General features: G+C 44.1%; 1 protein-coding gene across 16 annotated transcripts in view; it reads left to right on the top strand.

Moving 5' to 3' along the window:
• CSPP1 (centrosome and spindle pole associated protein 1) overlaps window positions 1-25,217 on the top strand; it is a 121,207-nt gene that overhangs the window by 9,758 nt on the left and 86,232 nt on the right. For 14 of the 16 annotated variants that reach the window (XR_009460711.1, XM_059724011.1, XM_059724008.1 and 11 more), the window contains 3 exons: window positions 5,980-6,080; window positions 6,805-6,828; window positions 10,607-10,687. Coding sequence is in view for 15 of the 16 variants with exons in the window: in XM_059724011.1 (XP_059579994.1) it covers window positions 5,980-6,080; window positions 6,805-6,828; window positions 10,607-10,687 (206 nt within the window). In the remaining variant the exon portion in view is untranslated. The remainder of the gene's footprint in view (window positions 1-5,979; window positions 6,081-6,804; window positions 6,829-10,606; window positions 10,688-25,217) is intronic. The other 2 variants (XM_059724020.1, XM_059724017.1) reach the window with 1 other exon arrangement.

The raw sequence follows: 25,217 nt of genomic DNA, 5'->3' as shown, positions 1-25,217 counted from the left end.
TCTTCAGTGTGGGAGGAAAAATTGGCCAGGAGAGCAAATTGTGAAGGTTCCAGAAATGTACTTGTGACTGGTAACTTTGGAAATTAAATTATGAAATGTTGGTATCATTAAAATCCATCACAAAAATGTCATCAACTTCAGTAGTTCCAGGTTTTTGCACAAGAGGAGGAATATATAGAACTCAATATAGTTGGATTATAACTACATTAAATCCTTGTTTAAAAGGAAATACTAAAAATGCCATTAATGTTGCCCTGTGTGAAATGACATCACCCCTAGAAATGACCTAAATGCCAATCAAGTGGTGCTGCCCAGCTGGAGTCACAAAGGGTAAATTTAGTGAGAAGACAGCACCTGAAGTATGTACCTCAGGGTTTTTGCCAACTTTATTGTTGAACAGTAAGTTAGATCACTGATGCTTCACTGTCTGTAGGGATTTTTTTTATAGAAACTTAGAATATATAGAAACTTACTATTGGGGGAAGAATATTTTACTTATCCCAAAGCATTTGACAAGTCCCTTTGTTTCAGTAAACAAATCAGTAGTATCATCAGTTGCTGATGTGCCCGTATAAACTACTGTACATATACTCATTCTGTCTGGTGGACCTAATGAGAACTGCTCAACTGTTGTAGATTACATATACTAATAAGAGCTAGTAGAGATTTTATTTACCTTACGTATTGAGGGTTTCAACCTCTTTTTTTGTTGTTGTTGCTATGAAGCTATAGCTGGCTAAAATGTGCAGGTTAGTTGCAACAATGACATTCTTGTAACAAATCCATAGCCACTTAATAACTTGTGAATTAATACCAGTGAACCACTAGCCATGTTTGTAGTATAAAAACAAATGCATCGCACGTTGTCAGTTGAAAAAGTACAACTTTAATTTGTTTTAGCAACTCTAAATTTCAGCATGATGAGAAATTATGGTGGTTCATATTTTTAAGTAAAAATTATGACATGGGCAACAGACAAAAAAAATGTACAGAGAGTTAAAAATTCATTGCATTAGTAAGCCTTCTGAATATCACAGGGCTGTCTGTTTTATTATTTTGTTACCATGCAGCGTAACAGAACTTTTGGGCTATGCTCTGATTTCCCTGTCCCTCTGTAAATACGGAACAACTTGATTGAGGATATCAACGTTTTTGATTTAAATAATGGAGGACAGTAGAGTTAGTCTGGGTTTAACATATAAATAAGATCAAAACCTGGCTTCATGTTCAACAGCTAGTACAATACACTGGAATGAGTCATAGTTTTGTTTTGGCTTGTGTGTGTGTGTCTACCTTCTTAATAACTGTTAAAATTGATTAAATATTCATGTGACACTTTTCAGAGTCCAAGCAATGAAGTAGTTTGTGTAATTATATTCTTGTTAATGTGACAGATGACCAGGGATCCTGGTTTTCTCTGATTTAAAAAAAAAAAAAAAATCAATCCCAGTTTTTGAATGAAAAAAATAACCCCAAATCCCTATTTTTGCATAATTAAAATGAAACATCACTTGAGTGCAGATGACACATGCTGATTAGTTAAAATTTACTGAAATGTAGTTGAGACTATAACTAATCAGCATATGTCATCTGCACTCAAGTGATGTTTCATTTTAATCATGCAAAAATATGGATTTGGGTTGTTTTTTGTTTTTGTTTTTTTGAAAATTGGGGATTTTTTTTAAATCGGAAAAACAAGGATCCCTGCAGATGACACATGGTGATTTGATGCAAAAAGAGAAGCTCCGTTTCCTGACTTGTAGTTGGGGCTATAGTATAATCATTGAAACCAAGAGACATGGTGAAGAAAATCTTCCCTGCCACAGAGACCAGGGGGGTCCCTCTTGGGGTTCTGTGGTGAAGGAAAGGGAAGACAAAATAAGGAGGAGAGTCTTGATAGGGGGTTGTTGTTTCTGGGGTTATTATAAAGGGTGAGGATCCTTTTGTAAAAAAAATGAGTCTTCAAAGAAAAATGTTGCTTCCATTTCAAAGAAGGAAAACAAAGGAATAGGAGTCTAGTTGAACTGTTTACCTTTTTATGCAGTTTATTTTTTCTATCTGCAATACCTTTGTGATGTCATAAAGGAATAAGATGTGAGGTAGTATTTGTATGTACTTCATCATTGACATCAGCAGCACAATGAAACAAAGAAATAGTGAGATCCTGGGCAACACATGACATAAATATCTTATTACAGTAAACTGTAAACAAGTTAATAAATTGTATTAATTTGTTTAAATAAAATTATATATCTTGGGGAGCTCACAAAAAGATGTTAAATAGAAAGTTCTGAATTCTGGATAGGTAAAAGAATCACCTCTAACATGCATCGTTCCTCGCTTTAGATTGCAGTTGGCTGTGCTCTATTATAAATTGATGTAACTTGTGAGAGTTGCGAGTCTACTTTAAATTACATTGAATGCCAGCGTTTGGAGTTTCTCCCCTTTCAATTGTTCCAAGGACCTGGCTGAATGTGTGACGTTCAGTCACTGGAAAAGCATATTTCACAATGACACTTCAGTTTGCACGTATCTTGGTAATAAGCAAAGATTTTATGCTTTTCCAGAAAGTCTTTTTTGACTTACCTTATGGGTTGTAAATTGTACATGAAAAGCATTTAATGGTATCAAACGTACACATTATATAACACCAACAAGAAGGAACACAACTATAAATTACGATAGAGCAGGCTAAAAAAAATTTTTTTTTTTTTTGCCTCTGTGGCCCTTCACAATCCAAGCTGCTGTAAAGAGAAAGCCTTCTAAGCCTGTTCAAGTTGCTCTTTAGACTGTCTACCTTTCCTCTCCATAGGTCTTCACTACAGCTTTCAATAACAGTAGTAAATTCAGACATCATTTGTCTAGCAGGAACTGAAATCTGAAAGTAATGATGACCCCTGAATGTATTACCTGTTGTTCTTCCCCTTCTTTGTTGAATTGTCTTACGAGTTTTTTCTCTGGGTGAGGGAGAGAGATTCCCTTTGCTAGAACTGTTGGAAACCAATCATACGCACCTTTTCATTATGTAGTTTTTCCTAGCTTTTTTTAAATGTCAGTTACAAAATTGGCTTATCAGCCTGTGCATACACAAGTGTAAGAGTGACTGAGATTAATGTTTTGTGGCACTTAATTTTTTCTTTATTTGTCAACAAGTCACTGTACAGGTACTAACTAATCTTTGCCATGGGTAACCAAAGTAACAGAGCCAAAGCAAGCTGATTTGCCTCTGTCTACAGTAAATCAAGAACCTGCATAGAAAATATTTGAAATGTCCTTGCTTTTGGTCTGTGTTGCAGGGCACTAAGCTCCCTGCTCCTTTAAGGGCAGAAACTGCCTAGAGAGAGGGCCCTAGCAGTCAGGCAGAAACCCCACAGGTGCAGGTTACTGTGGCAGCAGGCTAATGAGGGAATTAGGCTGCACCTGCACCCAGTCAGCTGACTGGAAAAAGGCAGGGCCCTGGGCATAAACCCCAGGGCTGTGACTAGAGGTTTAGTTCCCTGGCAGCAGCCAAGGGGGGAAGGAGCTCTCATAGAGGAAGCTACTTGGAGATGCTTCACTGCCTGTTCTGATGCTGGTAGGTTTAAGGGGCTATAGGAGGTCATAAGTGGTGGTGGGGAAGAGGCCCATTAAACTGAAAGAGACAAGCTTGCTGCCTTAAAAGGGATGGAGTGTGGACCCTAGGTTATTGCTGTATTGTAGCCCAGGAGCTTGTGCTTTTTGTTGTTATTTAAACTGCTGGAGACTATTGGGGAGGAGGAGGAGGCCTCACTGGAGCACACTACACTGTGGAGACCCCAGCGCCAGAGGGGGGTGCCGCGAGTGGGGGAGAGCAGACCTCAATGCCAGGGGGCTCAGTTAATGAGGCCGGACTAAACTGAGGCCTCAACATGAGAAGACAACGTCTACATACCATCTGCGAGGTATGGGGTGTGATAAAGGGTCAGTTTTGGAGTCACGCATCTAGCCTGTAAGGCTTGGGGGTATCATAAGGCACCTCCTGAGTGTGGGACCCAATAAGAGATCTAACAACCTACAGGGTTTAGAGGAATCTGTCAGGACTGTGACCAAGCAGGAACTCTAGGGCAGCCTCCCGATCCATCATTTATACCAGCAAGACGTGGCAGGTGAGATTAGTAGGTGCCTGTAGGGCACCCTGACCATGCCAGCTCTGCCCTAGGGACATCACCACCATTCCTGGGGAGGCCATATCATGACAGTCTCCTAGATTGTTTTGCTTAGATCACAGTGACTTAGAAACACTTTCAGGGTAACTTGCAGGCAGTATTACTTTACATCTATCCCCATCCAAGCTAAGGCATGATAAAGAGTACTATGCTGGGGAGGTAAGTAATTTTGTTTACAGACTGATAGTAAAACATGGACTGGAAAGTTAGGAAAATAATAAATTCTGTATAGTAACTCGGACTTTGCACTTCTTGTTTCATACATTTTTTTGAAACTTGGAAGTATAAGAGTACAGCAAAAGCTTTGTTATCTGGCATCCATTGGGAATGGGGGGTGCCAGATAACAAAATATGCTGGTTAACTGAGAGGCCTGAACAGGCATCTTTGCCTGTTCAGGCTGCCACCTCTCCCGCTGTGTCCGGGGCATTGCTGCCCCTCCCGCTGCATAGCTGCCCCTCCTGCGGGCCCCGAGGAACAGGGAGGCAGGCCCTGTGCAGGCTGCTATGCCCCAGGCCATGGGGGCTCGGCAGCGTAGTGTGTGCTTTGCCCCGGACTGTCAGGGCTCGGTGAAACCGGATGTGTCATGGTGGGCGCTTCCGGTTTCGCTTTTACCTTAGAAGCCAGCATGCCAGTTAATAGAGCGTGCCGGCTTGTAAGGTGCCGGATAACGCAGCTTTTACTGTAATTGGTCTGAGAATATAACAATTTCAGAAGTAATAAGAATCTTGAACCATGGCTGAATGAATGTGTCTGTTATTAACTTAGACCTGAAGTGTTACAAGATGAACTTCAGTATGCTGCAGCGATATTTTCCAAACCTCGTGGGTTTACACCCAACAGTATAGAAGTTCAGCAGTCTTGTGCTGCCTTTGTCACTGCTTCCAGTTGTTGCCAGTTATCCTCTGCTGCCAGTTGCTCTTGATGCTCACTGATGTGCAGTTGGTCGTGGGGAAAGTGGCAGCTAAAATGAGGAGGTTGGGGGGAACTGCAGATTTGCCATTGTGATTTACATGTGTCCCCCTTAATAACTTTTTATGCTTCCCCAGGGAAGTACACCTTACACTTTGGAAGCACTGCACTAGAATAAAAAGTTGAATGAAGAAACATTCACTCTTCATGAAGAGTACCTTCATAATTATACTGGAGCCAGTAGTTGTTGCACATTATTGTCATGCTAAAAAGTAGAAGCTTAAGATGCATGTTTTTTGAAGTGTTTTATTTTGTGCAACTAGTGCAGAGCAAAATATCTAGTAGTGAATGCTTACTGTATGCACTAATGTTTATACCAGTGCTTCCCAACCTTTTTTTGCCGCAACCTGCTGCTAGGAGTGGAGTGTGGTGGCAGCCCGGGGGCGGGGGAGCTCCCGGCACATCCTTTGTGTGCAGTGCTGCTGGCATTGTCCCTGTGACCCTCATTTGGGGTTATACCAATAAAGAGATTTTGCTTCCAGATTAAATATCAATAAGGTGGTATAATCTAAATATAGATCAGTTCAGAAATGTTTGTAAACCTAACTCTCTAAATTCAGATCATGGTAATTTTTTTTCCTTTAGAAGCAATACAGGGAACAGAGAAATTCTGCAATTTTAAAAAAAGCAAAAAATTCTCTCTCATTTTCTGTAATGCTTTTTATATGGTCATTCTATAGGTAAGAAATTCATTTATAAAAAAATATATACAAGTCATTGGTGTAATTATGTAAAGATTTTTCAGTTACTCTCTTTAACTCCTCCAGTCCACTACTGTATATCACTGAAAATAATGGGAGTAAAAACTGTGTTAAACTTTTATAGGTAACTATGGCTTGAGCTTGCCTCTTGGAGAAGAATATGAACGAAAAAAACATAAACTGAAGGAGGAACTCCGACAAGATTATAGACGATATCTTTCTCAGGTAAAATCTTTGGCTTGTGGCCTGATTTTACTCTATCTTTAACCAATACAGAAAACACTCTCAAATGCCTTTTTGAGAAGACTGGATTTATTCTGAGCTGTGAAAGTATCTAGAGAATTATTTTCAAGTCATATCAGCAGGTGCTACATGTTGTAGTTTTTCATAGATCCTGGTGCCCCAAGATCTTATTTTATTCTAATAAAAGTTGTTTAAATGTAAAAATAAAAAAAACAAACAAACCCAAAAACCCTTCTTTTTCTTTCTTGTCTCCTTTTTCATTTTTTACTATTAACTGATCAGTCAGTTACTTAAGTAGTTTTCCATATTAAGCATGAGCAGGTTGGGCAAGATATGTATTTATTTAGTCAGAAAACTGTCTCATTTTCCAGCTTTTACAATTCCACTTATTTTAGTATAACAGAAGGTTGCTGTTGGTCTTAGTACAATTTAGGAGATTATTAAAACTTGATCTTGTATGGTTGAAGGCCTGGTATAATCTCCATTTTCATTTGGAATATTCTAAATCTAGTCCAATCTAAATCTAAAGTGAAAAACACTCAGATCCCTTAATTTCTGCTGCTTTGTAAGCATCTATTACTGTTGTCTATCATTGTGAATTGACACTGAAAAAGGTACGTACAATAGTTGTTTTGGTTTTTTTTGTACAATCAAGTGGTTGTAATGGAAGATATTTCACGAATAGTATGTTTTCCCTGACTTTTAGGATATTTCACAGGCTAAAAGAAAGGTAGGGTGCCTGCAATATGTTGTTTTTTTTCTCCCCTTAAATTTAGTAGCTTCTTCCTTTGCTTCAAATGAGCTGTTTTGCTGACTTGGATTAAGATAATTTGTTTCTGTGCTTTTGTGCATTTGTATGTGCTGTAGTTGTGATTAATTGTATTTGTATGCCAGCTTTCTGCAAAATGACATGCTATGCTTTTTAACCTTCTGTATAATTTTACAATAGTTGTTGATTTTTGTTTATTTTGGTTTTGGTATTACCCTTGCATTTGCTTGTATTGCTCTATCATGCTGATTCTAAAAGAATGTTTTTATGGTAGATTTTTTTTTTTTTTTTTTGCTATAAGGCACGCCACTCTTCATTCGTAACATTAGATGGGCAGTATAAGTTAAGAATGTTTTTAATGGACTTATTCCAGAAAACAACATCTTGGAAGAATCACCTATTAGTGAAGTATGTCCTGAAGTTTGTAAAACGCTTTAAAAAACAAAACAAAACCCTTCAGGGCTTTTTCTGCTCCTCTGTCATAGTAAGTATCATGTCAGCAAGAGAGAAATTGACACCCTAGAAAAAACAGTGGAGCTGATATCCCACAAACTTTGGTACTAAGTATAGCAATTAAAAGAATTTGAGAGGGAGAAGAAAATTATTGCCAACCCTTTTCAGTTAACTTAAGCATAACTATAGTTGGTAAAGACTTTTTTTTTTTTTTAATGTAGTGATGTCCTTTTTAAATAATTTTAAATTTGACTAATGTGGGGCTGGAGTGTTGTTGTAGCTATGATGGTCTGTAAAATACCTTGTTTCTCTCTCAGATCTGAAGAATGGCACTTCTTGCTTGTAAACTTGTCTAACACATCTATCCCAGCTATGCAGTTGGTTCAGTAATAGATAATTGCCACGCCCACCTTGCTTTTTCTTAAACTAAAATTTTTTTGAATGAAGGATGGGTGGGATAGTAAAAATAGTAGTAGAAAAAGACTAAATGTGTATAGGGTTTTACCCCACAAAATATTATTTGAAACGATTTATTTTTTAATATGTTTATGTTAATGACTGCATTGGCATTTGCCAGAAATATGATACAAAAACAACTGCAATAGTTGGCTTTTTAAATTCTGATTAAGTAATCTTTTATTAGACAATCATTGATATTTTTTTCTTTTCTCTTCCTTAGTTTGAAGTTCAGATACAATTGTAAACTAATCTAATAATATGGAAAATAATGCTGTTTTAATAATGAATTGTTTTATTTTCATTTGAAATATCAATAGTTCATTTCATTTTTCTTAAATTTTCATATTTAGGACTTTGATCTTGAGCTATTAAGAAATTAACAATTTACTTTGTATCTTGCATATATTAGGCATGTTAAACTCTTTTAAAGTTTATGGAGGAAATTAGATACTGATCTCTAGTTTCTTTCTCCAAAGTAAGTTGATACAGGGACAGCCTCTCAGAACGCTAATGCTTTCATTGGTAACCTAACAACTATGCATACACAGAGAACAGTTTCTAAGCTAAGTGCTGACTATCTACAAACATCTTGTTAAAAGTGGGAAGTTATCACTAGTCCTGTTTTAAATACACCATTAATTAAATACCGGCAAGGATTACAGTTAATTAATTAGCATTTTTTAAACAAAAATGTCAATGAATAATTCCTTCTATTAACCTTACTCATTGTCAGTATCTGGGTGTTTGTATAGTTGCTAAATCCTCTAAATCCATGAAGTTGTTATGTCCTATATGGGTATTGTCTGGAACAGACAGATTTTTCTTGTCCGTTTGTATGCCAGAACAAAAGAGAACTTTATTGTTACAGAACAAAGGAAAACTTTTCTAACGAAATAAGACATCTGATTTTTGAAACACTATTAACTTAAAAACACAAAGACAATATATTTTTTATGTAAAATAAATTATCAATTTAAGATCTACCAAGTGTGGTTTTTTTAGGGAATTTAGTAGCTGCTGTCACGGCGGGGTCCTCGCGGAGGGCCGTGATCTCCTTGAGGCCCTCTCACCGCGCTACTCCGGCCCGAGGGCACCCTCCATTCTCGCCCGCCACGTCTTGATCGAATATGTAGTAGGGAGGCTGCCTTGTGTTTCCTCGGGCCTGTCAGCTCCTGGACCCCTCGTGGGTCTCCCCGTACAATGGGCGCTACCCAAGCGCCCTAGCCTTATGGGCTATGCGTGGCTCCTACCTCCCCTGATACCACGCCCCAAGCCTCGCGGATGTAAAGGACGTTGTCCAGTCTGTCTCTCTACTGTGGCCCACCCTGGGCTCCCTCTCTCATGCCCAGCCTCTTGCTGGGACTCTCGTCTGGCCCACTCTGGGCCTCCCCTGCCGGTGTGGTTCCACTTCGGGACTCTCTAGCGGGCCTCCGGTCCTATGGGCCAACCGCACGGATACCCTCCCTGACTCTGGCTCCCCGCGCTGCTACTCCCCGTCTTCTCAGGGGCAACCGCAGCGCCCTGCCTTGGTCTGAGGGGGATTGCCGCACTAGCCTGCGGCCGGGCTCGCTATGCCCGTGCGCCCACGCTAGGCTACTCAATAAAGCACGATGGCGTTCCCCCTTTCTGGGGCTCGCCGCGCCCACACTGGGCTACTCAATAACATACAAGGGCGTTCCCCCTCTCTGGGGGCTCGCCGCGCCCACACTGGGCTACTCAGTATGGCCCCGCTCTCTAGGGCTGCTCAGTATGGCGCTCCCCCTTCTCTGGGGCTCGCCATGCTCACACTGGGCTACTCAGTAATACCGCCCCTTTCCTGGGGCCGGGGGGCTATGTTCCCCCCACACGCAATCCGGGGTCTCGGTCCCCGTCCGCAACCTACGGGTTGTGCCCGCGACCCACTGGCCGCGCTCCTCGCCGCCAGCTGCTCGCGCAGTGGCGTGCGAGTAATTGAGGCCTCCTCCAACCCCTACAGCCTCGCCCAAGCCTCCGGGTGTAATAACACAAACACAAAGCAAAACCACAAGCCCCTAGGCTGTAACACAAATGCAAGCCGCCTGGCCATAACTCCTCATCATAGCTCAAGCCTCCAGGACTATCGTGAGCTGTACGTGCGACTTAGGCTCCTTCCCATATCTCGGCCGAGAGAGCTCCCGCCTCTCCGGCTGCTGGCAGAGAACTGCCCGCTTGGCTTCAGCCCTGAGCTTTATAAGGGCCAGGCCCTGCCCCCTACAGGCAGCTGGCTCCGCTTAGTTGCTCCGGCAACCCACAGCTGTGCTCACTTGGTTCTGCCAGGGCTCTCTCCCTGGCAGTTTCTCCTCTCTTAGGAGCAGGCACTAAGGTGCCCTGCGACAGCTGCTTTTAATAAGCCATTTAGTCCTGAAGGCTTATATTTTTGGAAAGTTTTAGCCTTTCTTAACTGACATTAGACATTTTGACAGGCTGAAGATTTTATAGTTTTGATAACAGATATTGGTAATCTTGACATAGAAACATTACTGTGTGATTAGTTATTGGAGATCTCTGTCATTGGCAGCCCCCCAAATATTCAATTTGGGATCATTGGGATGAGCCTGATAGGATATAATTTATGCATAAAAATCAATGAAACTTTAACTTCTGTTTTGTTTTGCTTTTGTTGGCTTGTATGCCAAAAAATATCTTTCATTCCAAAACATAAAGTTTGCCTTCAGTTTGCTGCATTTTATTAAAAATAATTATCCTGATATATTTCAGGAGATGTAATTGTGAAGTTCTATGTTGTGTTTGCTAGCAAGGAAAAATTGGTTGTTCAAAATTTATTTAATCAGTCATTTTTGTTATTCAGAAAAATTATTTGACTACTGCTGAAGTAGATCCATATACTCAGGGACTATCTCTTCCCATTGATGAGAGAAGATCTGCCAAGGTACGTGTACAGAATAAATTAAGCTGTCAGAGGTGTGGAAAAAGAGGCTTCCCAGTTAACAATTAAAGAAACCTCCAAACTACCACCACAGTTCCTCCTTTTTATTTGCATATGAATGTGCTCCATTGTCATTAGGCTAAGTTAAAAATAAGTGAAACTTTTTAAAATGTATAATAGGCTGTTTGGCAAGTAATTATCAAGATTCCCCTTTATTGGAGAATGTGTACATCAACTTGTAGATAATTTTAAATTTTGCTTTGATGGTACCTGATTCTAGGCTAGGACCGGCACATAGTGCTATTACTTGTCTGACCTTAATATCCAGAAGACTTGGTCATAAACTGGGACCCCATTGTGTTAGATCCTGCTTACAAATGTAGAACAAAATGATAGTCTCAGCCTCAAAGAACTTATCTTTCAGGTTTGTTTTCCAGATCACTACCAGTTGCACAGTTCTTTCCAGAGACATGTCTATGTAGAAAGTACAAGGTGCATCGAGCTTCATTTCCTATAAATATGTGGATTTTTTTTGTGGATTTTTATGTATAAATATGTGCATTTTTTGGTTTTATTTCCTTTTCATTATGGCCTAGGGAAAAGATTGATTTTGTAGTCTTTAACATTTATTGAGTCTACAGATGGACAAAACACTACCACAGTCAAGAATATACTATACCAAATAATTCTTTGATTTATTTTTTTCTCTATGCATAGCATACACTCTTTGGATGTGATAGTGACACCTAAATAATTCAGGCAGATACCTAAAGAAGGATCTCCTAGACAAGGAAGACTAGGAGGAGCGGCCTCAAACTGCAGCAGAGTAAATTTAGGTTGGAGGTTAGGTGGAACTTTCTAACTATGAAGGTAGTCAAGCAATGGAACAGGCTACCTTGAAGTTGTGGATACTCCATCCAAGAGCAGGTTGGATAGACACTTGGCTGGGATGGTTTAGTTGGGGATGATCCTTTCTTGTGTAGGGGGCTAGATTAGATGACCTTGTGAGATACTTTCCAGCTTTATTCATAGATGTTAGGGTCGGAAGGGACCCCAATAGATCATCGAGTCCGACCCCCTGCATAAGCAGGAAAGAGTGCTGGGTCTAGATGACCCCAGCTAGATGGTCATCTAACCTCCTCTTGAAGACCCCCAGGGTAGGGGAGAGCACCACCTCCCTTGGGAGCCCGTTCCAGACCCTGGCCACTCTAACTGTGAAGAAGTTCTTTCTAATGTCCAATCTAAATCTGCTCTCTGCTAGCTTGTGGCCATTGTTTCTTGTAACCCCCGGGGGCGCCTTGGGGAATAAATACTCACCAATTCCCTTCTGTGCCCCCGTGATGAACTTATAGGCAGCCACAAGGTCGCCTCTCAACCTTCTCTTGCGGAGGCTGAAAAGATCCAGTTTCTCTAGTCTCTCCTCGTAGGGCTTGGTCTGTAGGCCCTTAACCATATGAGTGGCCCTTCTCTGGACCCTCTCCCGGTTATCTGCATCCCTCTTGAATTGTGGCGCCCAGAATTGCACACAGTACTCCAACTGCGGTCTGACCTACTTTTCTGTGATCCTATGAACTCAAAACCATTAATACAGCTATCCTTCCAACTCTTAGTTTTACAGCAAGACCAAACTGCTGGAAGGTGGCAGTCTGTGCAGCACTGATTAATTAGTACCTAGTGATTTGACATTGATACTTGGATTTCTGCGTTCCCTACAGTATAAAGTCTCCTAGTTTTAATAGTCATTTAGTGTATTGAGGTCCCTATTCAGCTATCTTGCCAACTTTGTGACTACTTAAAGTCTAAAACTGGTGTTTTATAAAAGCTGTTTCTCAACTGAGGAAAGTACTTTTCAGGCAACCTTCATGGTTGCCCACAAGTTTGGCATTATCATAGGCGGAAAGATTGAAAATTTAGCAGGTAGAATATCAGTTTCATTCACAAAAAAACTGGTAAGATCCTGGACCCATGCAGATCTCTGTTTGTCTAAATGGAGACATGAGCTCTGGTTGAAACCTGTATCTTTGGAGGGCAACTGAATTGGCATGTATTGTTCATATATGAGTAACTTATTCTGAGTAGCTAAGTGACAGCAGAAAAAAATACTGACCTAGGTAGGGAAAATACACGGTTCATGAAATTGTAATATAAATAAAAATGAAGAACAAAAATATTTAGGTTACAGATAAGGATTAGGCTCTTGCTGTACAAAGAGGCATTCACTGTTCTGAAAGCTGAGGGTAATAGTCTCAAGAAATAATTTTGACAGCAGTTTATTTTCTGCTGGAGACTGTCTGTGTTTATATTATCAGAGAATTAATCATTTCCATTTATTTCAAGATGTGTTGGGGGGTAGATGCTTCTTACTATTGTTACCCTTATTATGTGTGTGCGTATGTGCATGTACATGAGGAGAAGGAATTGGTAATGTTTCACCTTTACTCTTTTCTTTCTTTCTCTCTCTCTCTCAATCATACTTGCATGTCCACTCATGGTTTGATAGCATGCATATATCTTTGCATCACTCCTGTGTGTGGGTCAGCAATTATTTCCATTTTACTTTTGGCAGGCCTCCCTGGACTATAGAACCGCTACCATCACTCCCTCCCACCCATCTTCCCCTGTGAGGGAAAGGCTGGGCTAGAGCCCAGGCACCATCTTGGCAGTCTGAAACTATTGTTTCCCATCTGTGGGTTGTTTATTGTAAGCTGTTCTAAGTTTAGGATGGAATACAAATCTAATAAATAAAATAAAGCTGACAGATGGAGAAACGGAGGCATTGGGAGGCCACATGATTTGCTGAGAAGCCTTATGGCAGAACAGGGACTTGAACCCAGCCTTTCCAACTCTTAAGTGAGCAACCTAAACAATGAGTCATCCTTCCTCTGTTTGTTGCTTCTTTGGCCTCTAGCGTACGTTCATTTAAAGATATAATGGGAGCTGATCCCCACTCCCAACAGTCATGCCTTCTGCCATGCCACACTTGCATGGCAACAGTTGTGATTTTTGTGATCAGGGATATCGGATCCTAATTATGCCTTTCTACTTGCCAGTACATGGGGACCCCAGGAATTGGCTGACTGCATGCCCCTGAATGCATTGCAGCCGGTTCAAAACCCCAGTATGATCCCTAGGTGGCCAACAACTGATCATGCGATCACAGGGTCGTCTAATCCAGCCCCTTGCTTAAGGCAGGATTATCCCTGACTAAACCATTCCAGCCAAGTGTCTCCAGTCTGCTCTTGAAATTTCCAAGGATGAAGATTCCACAGTTCCTCTATGTATCCTGTTCTAGTGTAGACTATCCTCATAGTCGGAAAATTCCTCCTAATCTCCAACCTAAGTTTGCTCTGCTGTAGCTTGATGCAAAAGCTCTTAGTCTTGTCCTCTATGGCCACAGAAGAAAGCCCATCTCCATCCTCCCTGTAATAGTCCTTCTGGTGTTTGAAGACTGTTATAAAACTCCCCCTCCCAGTCTTCTCTTTCCCAGACTAAATAATCCTAGTTCTTTCAGACGTTCTTTGTAAATCTTGCTTCCCAGGCCCTAATAATTTTTGTTGCTTTGCACTGAACTCTTATTTATTTATTTATTTATTTATTTATTTATTTATTTATTTATATCTCTCCACGTCCTTCTTGAAGCATGGGGCCCAAAACTGGATACGGTACTCCACATGAGGTCTCACTAGTGCTGGTTAGAGCAGAAAAACAGCTTCTCTTGATTTGCAAGTAACACTCTTGTTAAAACAGTCCAGTATGCTATTGACTCTTTTTGCAAAGAGCTCACTGTTGGCTTCCATTCAGCTTATGGTCCATTGTAACCCCAAGGTTTTTCTCTGCAGTACTGTAGTCTAGCTGGTTATTCCCCAGTGTGTATTTGTGCATGCAGTTATCTAAGTGTAGGACTTTGCATTTGTCCTGATCGTTGGCGCTGCCCCAGATCTGCTTCATATTCAATTTAAGGCACCATACAAACCAGCCATAAAAATATTCCACGTTATATGTAGAATGTTTTTATGGCTGGTTTGCCACTTACGGTGCTTAAATAGGGTGCATGGGTAGCATGATTGCCATTTATGTTGCAATTAATATTAATTGTAATTTAAAATAATGTGCAGAAAGAGCCTTTATGCATGCAGGAAGTTAAAATCTGCCCAACTTTTTCCCCAGGAAATCGATTTAGGGGAGATACAGAGCCAACTGGCTGTGTGCAGGAGTGGCAAGGATAGACCTAGCTTTGTCCTGTTAGCTGTATACTGATCTGGAAGCAGAGGGGGAGGACATATTCCTTGTGGCAGGTCTCCTATGCAGCTCTTCCTCCCCTACACCCCACTCCTTTTCTCTCGGGTGTTCCAGTGGATCACAGGCTGCGCTTGGGTGTTGGCCTGTCCATTGGAGCACTGCTGGGTGATATCCCAGCTGTGGCTTCTGGCCGTGCAGTACTGTGATTAGAATGGAAAGCTAACACAATGAAAATGAATAACTAAATGTCACTCAACGTGGGCAGGGCAGGGCAGGGCTCTGTTGCCCCATGCTGAGCTGTTTCCCAAGTATTGGAGCATAAGGGAGGGTTTTCTCTGTCTTCACCTTTTTTACTCCTCCCTCTTTTGGTATTCCTTGTTCTTGGGGCTTGCCATGGACATACTTCATGCGTGGGCTCTGAGAAAGAGGCTGCTGGGGTGCTGCAATGCATCGCCAGCGAGGTCCTTTCTCACTGAGCCCTGGGTGGCTCTTCCTCAGGAGGGCTTTCCTGCACTCCCATGGGCTTTGGCTGGGTGGGAGTTGCCTGGCCTGGGGCTCCATGCTGCACTGAGGTGGGAGCCTAGTCAGGCACTTGACCCGGCTTGCCTCTGGCCCTGAGGGCTGGGGCCAGCTTCCCTGACTTACGGTCTGGTCGTGGCGTCTGTGGTGATGGGGGTAGAGGTGTTGACAGCAACTGCAGTGGCAGCGGCGTCTGTGGCAGCGAGCATCCAGTGCTGTTGGCAGTGTCTGGTCCTGGCTTGGGTGCCCGGCATCCTCTACTCTGGCCCCAATTTCGGGGTGGTCTTTTATGGTGTGGCTGCTGTGCTGTGCCCCAATCCAAGTCAACCTCACTTGGCTGCACAGTGGGACCTGTGCTGCACATGGCCCAATCACCTGTGGCGTGGGGATTACATACCCCCTCCTTGACCAATGCTATCAGTGAAACCACACATTGATACTAACTTTTTAAGGATATTTGTTTATTATTTAGATTTGTGTCCCGCAACATCCAAAAGGTTGAGATGGCTTATAGTAAAGAAACAACCTGAAATAGGATTCCCTAAACAACACTCTGTGACAGTAGTACCACCCTGCAGCTGGCTAGCTTGCCTCTGCTCTAGTTTTTGTGAACTGCCACCCTGTCTCACCTGTCATCCCTTGATGGAACAGCCACTTATACAGGAGGCATCCTGAGCCTTGGAATGGCATTTCGTTTTTTGGCCACCTGCCTCCAGCCTTGGTCTAGACCAGTAGTTCTCAACCTGTTAGCCATAGCGGGCCACACTTGCAGCTCTCAGTGTGTTACATGGGCTACACCCCACAACTGAGAGGGTCCCCAGCTGCCAGGGCTATGGGACCAGGGTCAGAACCTGCAGCACCCTGCCCCCCCCCCCAGCACCTAGTAGCTGGGGTTCAGGTGCTGCTGTCTGAAGAGCGCAAAGCTCAGCTCCCCTCCTTCCCCCACCGTGGGCAGCACAGTCAGAGTGGAGCCTGTGGGGTGGGGGCGGTGCAGATGCGGGCTGCTCACTGCAGGTTCAGAGCTTCCCCTGTGCTGACCTCCCTCCCAGGGCTTCTGCAGCCCTGTGTGCGGGACCCAGCACCAGCAAGCAGGGAGGCTTGGTGCTGTTGCTGAGAGCCCCACACTGGCCATGCCACCATGGTGAGGCACCCTCTGGCTGCCCAGCAGCAGTGGTGGTGCAGAGTGGTGCCTCCTGCTGCTGCCAGATGGGCAGGGGATGCCATGGTGGCATGACTAGTGTGGGGCTTCCGGCAGGGGTACGGATCCTTTTCACCCCGCTCTGCCACGGAGGCCACTGGGGGAAGCAGCAGGGTGGAAAGCTCTGAGCAGGCAGCCTGTATCCACCTCCACCCTGTGCACAGATCTGGGGGGCATATGCCCCCCCTGCCTTCCTCCCCAGGAGAGCGTGTAGCAGTGGGCAGCCAGCCCCACATACTGTCCCCAGGATGAGCCACCTGTGGCTCTGTCCTGCTCCCTGACCAGGCTCCATGGCCGCATATTCCAGCCCCAGGCCCCATGCACCACCCTGGCTGGACAGTGCCCCCAGGCTTTGCCTGGCCTGGCCTGGCCTGTCCTATTCTACTCCCTCCCTCCCTTCCTTGCTGTGGGGACCTCAGTGTCCCTTCCCCCCCATGTTGGCTACAAATGTCCAACTTGGGATCCTTAAAATTCTGGTTTATTAGGCAGATTGAAACACTGTAATGAGTTAAATCATAAACCTTGGGGCTGGTCCCCGCACACGCAGTAGCAAGCTACAGAGTCAGGTATACCTATCCCACAAGCGCTGGAGTCTGCCGTCGATGGCTAGTTGAGGCTTCTTTCAGCGTGGTGTTATCCTCCAGAAAGGGGTCGCCGGCAGGTCCTTCTGGCTGGACAGGTCTGGTCGAGTTGGAGATCAAGAGGGCGCCACTGAGGGTCACTTTTCACTGCCTTTTATCTGTCCTTGGCAGACTTTGGTGACTCCCCAGTTTTCAGGTTTGCCCAATCCAGGGGTCGTTGACCCTCGTGGGACTTCCCCCCCCTCGGTGGCTACTGGACGGCATCTGTCAGCCCTAGGGGTCGTCCGCATGTATGTGCAGGTTTGGGAGTTGGTTGATGAATTTTGAATGGGCTCTGGGAGTGATCTGGAGCTATTCAGCCCAGAAGTTGGTCCCCGGCATTGATTAACTCAGGCCAGGGCTTCTAGCCCTTGATCAGTGAGGTTTAGAGGTTTCCCAGTTGTTACATTGTCTTCTATTGAATTCTTCTGTTGGTTGATCTGTGGTGTCCCAGTTGTTAATTGCTGTCTGCTGCTACAGTGTTACACATTCAATCACTGATTCACTCCTTCTTCCAGGGGCCAGCCTGATACAGGGAAGGGCAGTTTGATTCCTGCCCTTGTTAACCATTGTTACAATGTATAACTTACTTATGAAACTAAATACATTCAGTTGAAAGTTGAAAGGTGAGGAGTAGTATAAAATATAAGCTACAAATGCCATGGCACACAAATAGATAAAAATACTGAAATACAAAGGGAGATACAAAATGCACACATACAAATTTTAAAACACAATTCCTTATCTTAAAGTGAAAGAGAGAGGAAGGAAGAAAAGGTAGAAAAAGAGAAACATCTCCAAAGAGGGGAGAGCAAATGCAGGCAAGAGGAAAAGGGGGCTTTCTGCTACACCCACCCTTGCCGCATACACTTACCTGGAGGGAGCTGTGGGAGCTGCTCTCTACGCTGCCTCGGTGCCACATGCACGTGGTGCCCCCTGCCTCTGATCACCCTCCTTCTACTCCCCCCAGCTCCAAACAGCCCCTTTCAGGCTGGAACTGTGCCAGTTTGCAAGGGGAAACCCACCATTTCCTATGTTTTTCTCCCTGACTCTAAGGAACTGTGGGTGGCACATACATATATATAAATAAATAAAACACAGGATGTCACATGGGCTGCAGCAGTGTGCTGATGGGCAGTATGTGGCGCATGGGCTGGAAACACTGGTCTAGACCTGACCCTCTTGGTCTGGGCCTTCTTACCTTCAGCTGTAGACCCACTTCTTCCAGCTTTGGTTTCTCCGCAGCAGCAGTCCAGCTGGAGTTTTAAGCCCTGTGATCTGGGCCTTGGGCCCCCCTTCTGGTCCTCTGGCCTTGAAGGGTTTAATCCCTCTCTCTCCCTTCCTCCCTCCCTTCCATTCCAGGAGCTCCCAAACAACACAACACAAACTAAAATCCATATTCCTTTTGGGTCCTGTGGCAAGTGAAAAGGGAGGAATGGAGAAACCTCTCTCTGCTCTTACTATGCTTCTGGGCCCCACTGTGGTCTGCCTGAGAGTCCTACCTCCCAGCCAGGGCCTTAAGAAGCCCTTCTACCCTGAGGGTAAGTAAGCCTTTTTATTCCTACAAGGCCCTCCCCTTGTCTGAGCACAGAGGTTGCTTATTAGAGCGGTGTGAAATTTTGCTGGCAGTTTTGTTTCAACATTGTTTTGACTCGCTTTGAGTTCGAAACAGTGAAATGGAAACGAAACGGAGAGCTTCAAAACAGACTCGAAATGAGGCAAGTCAACACATTTTTGAAATTTTCGAAAAGTTTAGGGTTTTGAAGCTCAAGCTGGGCTTGCCTGCAGGGGAACAGAAACTGAAGTAAGGAGAGGGAGGGGGAAGGAGTGCTCTCATTGACTGTGTAGCTGGCCAGTGACTGTCATCCTTTTCTGAGGTCCCTTGCAATCCCAGTGCCCTGGGGGAGGGATGGCAAAACTGCATAGAAGGCAGCATTGTTTGAACTGCCCTGCTTTCTGCCTTGGTGTCAGTTGAGTGAGGGCTCACCTTAACGCACACACAGTTATGTCTCGAGTTTTGCCTGTCAGCAGCTAGAGGTGCAGGGCCCCAGAACCCAGACTCCCTCTGTACCCATCTCCTTGATAGCTGGCAGGCTTCATGACCACAGCAGAGGCTAGCAGGCCTGCAGTTTTGACCCCACTGTGCCCCAAGACAGACAGTCCCACAAGCACCCATGCCATGAGTTTTGCCCGTCAGCAGCCAGAGGTGCAGGGCCCCAGAACCCCCTGCACCTATCTCCTTGACAGCTGGCAGGCTTTGGTGCCTCAGCAGAGGCTAGCATGCCTGCAGTTTTGACCCCGCTGTGGCTTAACACATACACGTGACATGAGTTTTGCTTTGAAGAGTTTAAGGTCTGGTTTCCCTAAAACCCCTGCACCTATCTCCTTGAAACTTGGCAGGCTTCAAGCCTCAGAAGGGGCGACTATTCCTGCAAGTTTCATGCAAATCAGGCGAGAAATGACAGAGTTATAGGGTGTTTTGGGCTTCCCCATTATAGCCTATGGGCGAAACGTCAAAACAGAGAAACTGTTTCAACTAAATGGAACAGCAGTTTTGAATTGAAATGAAATGCTGTTCTGCTGAAACACAACTCAAAACGGAACGGTACCATTTCACACAGCCCTATTGCTTATCAGTCTTTGTAACCCTGCCAGCTGCTTGCCCTTTGGCTGCAAGCCCTTCAGCCACTCTTCAGGGCCAAGCTACTAGGCATTGCAGGGACTTTATTCCTTCCCATTTCACCGATTGTCACCTGGGGCTTCTCCCTGGACGTTCTTGCAGTTGCCTTTTCCCTGCCACCCCATGAGTTTCTCTCTCTGGGCCACAAAGACCCTTCTCTTAGAGGGTCCTTGGTAGACTTGCTGGCCCTGTAGCCTTCCCATAGTAACAGGGCAAGGGTTCCTTCTTACATGCCCCAAAAGGGCTGAGAGTGGGAAGCTGCAGGATTTGTCCATCCCTCTGAGAAAAGCAAGTGCTGATGTTTTTCAACTGTTTGATCTGCCAGCTTAACAACCTGCAGTGCATATGACCCTTTTTTTTTTTTTTTTTTTGAGAGCAGTAATGCAGCATAAAATGTTTTATATCATGCAATTTACTTCTGAATCAGTCACACGACACAATAAATGAGGTGTTTAAATCTATTAAATATGGAAGAAACGATACTATAAATGGGCGCCAGTAATCATTAGGCTAAGTATTTAACAATTATTTTTCACTGCTTTTAGAGGCTGAAAAATGTGATTGCTGGGTATGGAACAAAAAATGTAAAGGGACTTGTGATACATTTCTTTAAATATATCTTAGCAGAAAATTCTTTAAGTGTTAAAACATTAAATTAAAATGCTAAACAAATAAGCATGATCTGAGAACATGCCTCCATTGTGTCCTTGTGTATACTTGTATAGACAATAAAAAGGTTTTTATTGAGCAGCATTGCCTCTTATTAGGTTTGCCTGGTACTCCTTATTATGTGACTGTTTTCAGTTGCTTATCACTTTGGTAAATTTTAATTGGGCTGAATTTTTTTCCATGCTGGAGCCCTGCATCAAGAGACTTTTTAAAAATTAGTTCAGCTAATTCTGATAATCTGGGTAAAGAAAAATATAAATGTAACAAATTCTGGCTCTCTTCCTTGAAGAGCTGTTATATTCCCATACTTTAACAGCAACTTAAAATTTGGCTGTCTATGTAGCCTTATGTGTCAGGGATGTGCTTTTTGGTCACCCCATGGAAATTGACCCACATTTAGCTAAGTAATAAGCCTTTTTAACATTGCGGCTCATACTTCTTGAGCAAAGACATCTTATGAACATGAGCCGGCAGTGTAACAAGGCCATCAACAGGGCCAAATCGCACCTTGTTGTGTTTTAGCAGGTACATGACTAATAGAACAAAGGAGGTGATGCTCCCCCTCTGTGCAGCACTGGTCAGGCCACAGTTGGAGTACTGTGTCCAGTTTTGGGTGCCGCACTTCAAGAGGGATGCGGGGAATCTCGAGAGGGTCCAGAGGAGGGCCACTCGCATAATTAGTGGCCTTTGTGATAGACCCTACGGGAGGAAGTTGAGAGAGCTGAATCTCTTCAGCCTTCACAAGAGACAGCTGAGGGGAGATCTTGTGGCTGCCTATAAATTTATTAGGGGAGGTCAACGGGGAATAGGGGAAGCGCTGTTTACTAAGGCACCCCAGGGAGTGACTAGGAATAACGGGTGTAAACTAGTTGAGAGTGGATTTAGGTATTAGGAAGAAATTTTTCACAGTAAGGGTGGCCAGGATCTGGAATGGGCTTCCAAGAGAGGTGGTGCTATCACCTAGCTTGGAGGTCTTCAAGAGGAGGCTAGATAGTCACCTGGCTGGGGTCATCTGACCTCGGTCCTCTTTCCTGCCAGGGGCAGGGGGTCGGACACGATGATCCATTGTGGTCCCTTCCAACTCTACAATCTATGAATATTTTAGCAGTTAAATTCCTCAGGCGATCCCATCCACAGTGGGCATGTTCTAGTCTGGGTCTTAGCATGACTTCCCCTGGCTGTTGCAAGCCATGTTTGGGCCTGGTGCAGGAACTGAGAGCAAAGAGTCTGTCTTCTATGTTTTCATTTTCCTCCATTGATGGTAACAGGGCACCATCCCCAGGATGGTTGAAAACCCCTAGAGTCACCCTGGAGTCCCCCTTATTCCGACTCACTCTAGGAGCAGTCTGTCCTTTAGTCACTTGCCACGTCATAATGTTCCTTGTGGTTCTCAGAGGGGAGACTGCCCCAGGGCTTGCTAGATCTAGTCTTCACTCCAAAGAACACCCAGAGGTGGGGAGCTTCTGTCTTAAGGGCTAATTAGATGGCTCTACACTACCCTACGTTGTAACCCATGCCATGCAGATGTTACTGTTGTCACTGTTGGGGCTTCGGCCTCTGTAGCCTCCATCCCTTTACTTTAGCTAGGCCTTATACCCTAGGCACACTGCATCAGGTCTGGCTTTGAGGTTCTAGCTTGTGTTTGTCCCTTCAGTCTCCTGGCCCCTGACTCCCGTCTGCTGGGCCCCTGTCTGGCTGCGCCCCTTTCTGGGGCCGGGCCCCTGGCTGCTGCCTACTACTCTTTCTCTGCCCACTCTGGGCTCAGTAGCTACTCAAACCTTGAGCCTACCCCTGGCTGGGCTCAAGGCAGTTATGTGCCCCTTGGGCACTGATGGGTCCTTTGAAAACTTCCCAACCCAAACTGCTCGTTTAAACTGCAGCATAAACTCTAAGCCCCTGGGCTGTAACAAAGAATAAAAAAAGTGGAGGCAGCAAGTCTGCTTACCCTGTGTCTCTTTCCTGGTTGCTCTGTCCTGTGCCCCTGACCTGCAGAGCTGTTTCCTTCCAGTCTCCTGGGCACTTAGGAGCCCTACACTCTGCCAAAGCCAGGGCTGGCCATCTGCCCCAGCTAGCTCAACCCAGGGCTTATATAGCTCTGGTCTGAGCTCTGTCCCAGTCATGTGATAGCCTCTGTCAGCTGACCACCACACAAGGTTACCTTTAATCTCTGCTCCGCTGGCAGGCTGTGCTCTGAAAACTCTGTCCTTAAAGGCATCACCCTGCTTTCTAGTAACAGGGATAGGGTTCCCTGTCACACCTCCTTAATTTATAATGCAGAAGGAGTGAGAGCCAGGAGAAGAGGAGCAGAGGAGAAGATGGCTAACTAGAATTGGGATTGGAGACTGGTGAGGAATGAGGGAAAACTATGACTGGGAGTTGGGGTCTATTTTGTGGCTGGAATGAAAAAAATAAAGAGTGGAGGCTGTGACTGGCTAGCAGAGGGATGAGCAGACTGCACCTGGGATGGAAAAATTACTTGCACAAAAATGGACTGGGGAATGATTGGCTAAACTGCAGTACTTTAGAGAGAGACCTGGCAAGGGTTCCCTGTTGCATACCCCAAAAGGGCTGAGGGTGGAAAGCTACAAGATCTGTTACAGTGGACCATAAACTGAATGAGAGTCAACAACTTGCTCTTTTTGCAGCCCTCCTCCCAAAAACAAACAAACAAACAAACAAACAAAAAACCCAGAAAAAAAGAAAAGAAAAAAAAAAGCCAATAGCATAATACTGTGAGCTTCTTGGCTGGGCCCCAGCCCTGCACTTTTTGTCTTTGTCCCTGGTTTATTGAATGTAGTACTTATTGGGTGCCTGTAGATGTGTGGGGACGCTGTAATTACAGTACATTGGAGCAGACTCAATTAATTGAGTTTACTGGAGCGTGCTACTTAGCACGCTCCAGCAGCCTCCGCGTCTTGTGTATTCAGTGCCCTGCACTTCAAAATGATGGTAGGGGTGCTTTAATTAGAGCTCGTTGAACAACCTTTAGTTAAAGTGCCACTGCTGCCGTTTTGAAGTGCGGGTCACTGAATACATGAGATGCTGCAGGCGCTTTTCCCTCCCACCCCCAGAGCACATGTAAAGATGCCCAGTGAGCATAAAGAAACACCACAGTAAGTATAACTAGAGAGCTCTTAAGCACTCTGAGCTGGCTGATCAGACTGGCTGGCAGCTGAAAAGTGTGCAGGGCTTATATGTCCAAAGTATGATAGAAAGATAGAAAGTTACTTTTTTTTTTTTATACCTTCTGTTATACATTGAATAACTAAAGAAAACCCAGTGAGGTCCTGATGATTGTATAAGGAAACTAATCACCAGTTAACACGCAAGTGCCCCCTATTTCATTACTTTGGTTTGTGTATCAATTGCTGAACCTTCCTTCAGACTTGTCTATCTTCCTGGAAACTATGTCACTTAATTTCAAATCTTCCTTCTGTGATCTGCAAAGGCTTTGAAACTCTGAACTCATTGGATTTTTGTTATCCCAATCAAGCCTGGTGTTATCTTCCAGAAAGGGAGTAAGAAGTGGGGAATGGGTTTAGTGAGATCTCTACCTTCTCTCTTCTCAGAATAGAGGCAAAGGGAAGAGGGGGAGGGAGGTCTGCTAAAAGCTGAGGTCTTACTGAGCTAAGGTTTTTCTAAAGCTTTAGAGGACCTGTACCCCTGACAGTGGCTTGCTAAGTCTATCCAGCACACAGTGGGTTGTATTAACAGGGATATCACTTGAAGGAAGGATAGGTAGTTAGCTGTGTTAGTCTGAAGTGAGGCAGAGTGGAGTAGCACCTTCGGGTATAAACAAACGTTGCTAAATTAAACAGATCAGCTGAGGTGTGATCCTGTCACAGCTGATCCACTTTGTCACCCATTGTCCTGCATCAGGCAGGTGCCTGATCCTGCAAGACAAAAAGTGCCTTAGAGACATGCCTTTGGAACTCCTCATGGCACACCTCTGGGCAGGGAACCCCAGCTTTCTCTGCCTACAGAGATATGCCCTGGGGAATCTCTAAGGCATGTCTTCTATTACCACCTTCGCAAACACAAATTTTGGGCATTTGTGTTGTGACAAGGGATATGGATGTCTCGTTGCTTTGCCTTTGTGCTACAGTAAAAATGTTTAAGGTGGCACAGATTCTGTCTCCACCCCTAGAGACCAACTTGTTCAGAAAGGTATAAGCTTTTGTAGGCAACAGATGACTTTGCCTCTGACAAAATAGACTGTTGTCTACAAAATCCTATGCTTTTCTGAATGAGTTAGTCTCTGTGGAAAATGATCCTTCCATTTGTTTGTGCTGGTAAGACCTTATTTGCAGTACTGTGTCTGGTTTTGGGCCCTGCACTTCAAAAAAGCAATGTGAACAGATTAGAAAGAGTAAAGCAGAGTGACAACAATTATTAGAGTTCTGGGAAACATGATTTACGAAGAAATGCTGAAAGAGCTAGGATTATTTAGTTTGGAGAAGAGAAAACTTAGGGAGGATTCGATAAATCTTCAAATACCTGAAGGATGGTTATATGCAGGATGGAGGTAGGCTATGCTCTGTGGCTGCATGGGACAAGACTAGGATCAATGGTCTTAAATTACAGTAAGGAAAAATTAGGTTGAATGAT

The sequence above is a fragment of the Alligator mississippiensis genome, chromosome 3 (genome assembly GCF_030867095.1).
Source record: "Alligator mississippiensis isolate rAllMis1 chromosome 3, rAllMis1, whole genome shotgun sequence".
Lineage (NCBI taxonomy): Eukaryota > Metazoa > Chordata > Crocodylia > Alligatoridae > Alligator > Alligator mississippiensis.
The sequence above is the reverse complement of the archived record's forward strand: the minus strand, read 5'-3'. Positions and strand labels throughout refer to the sequence as shown.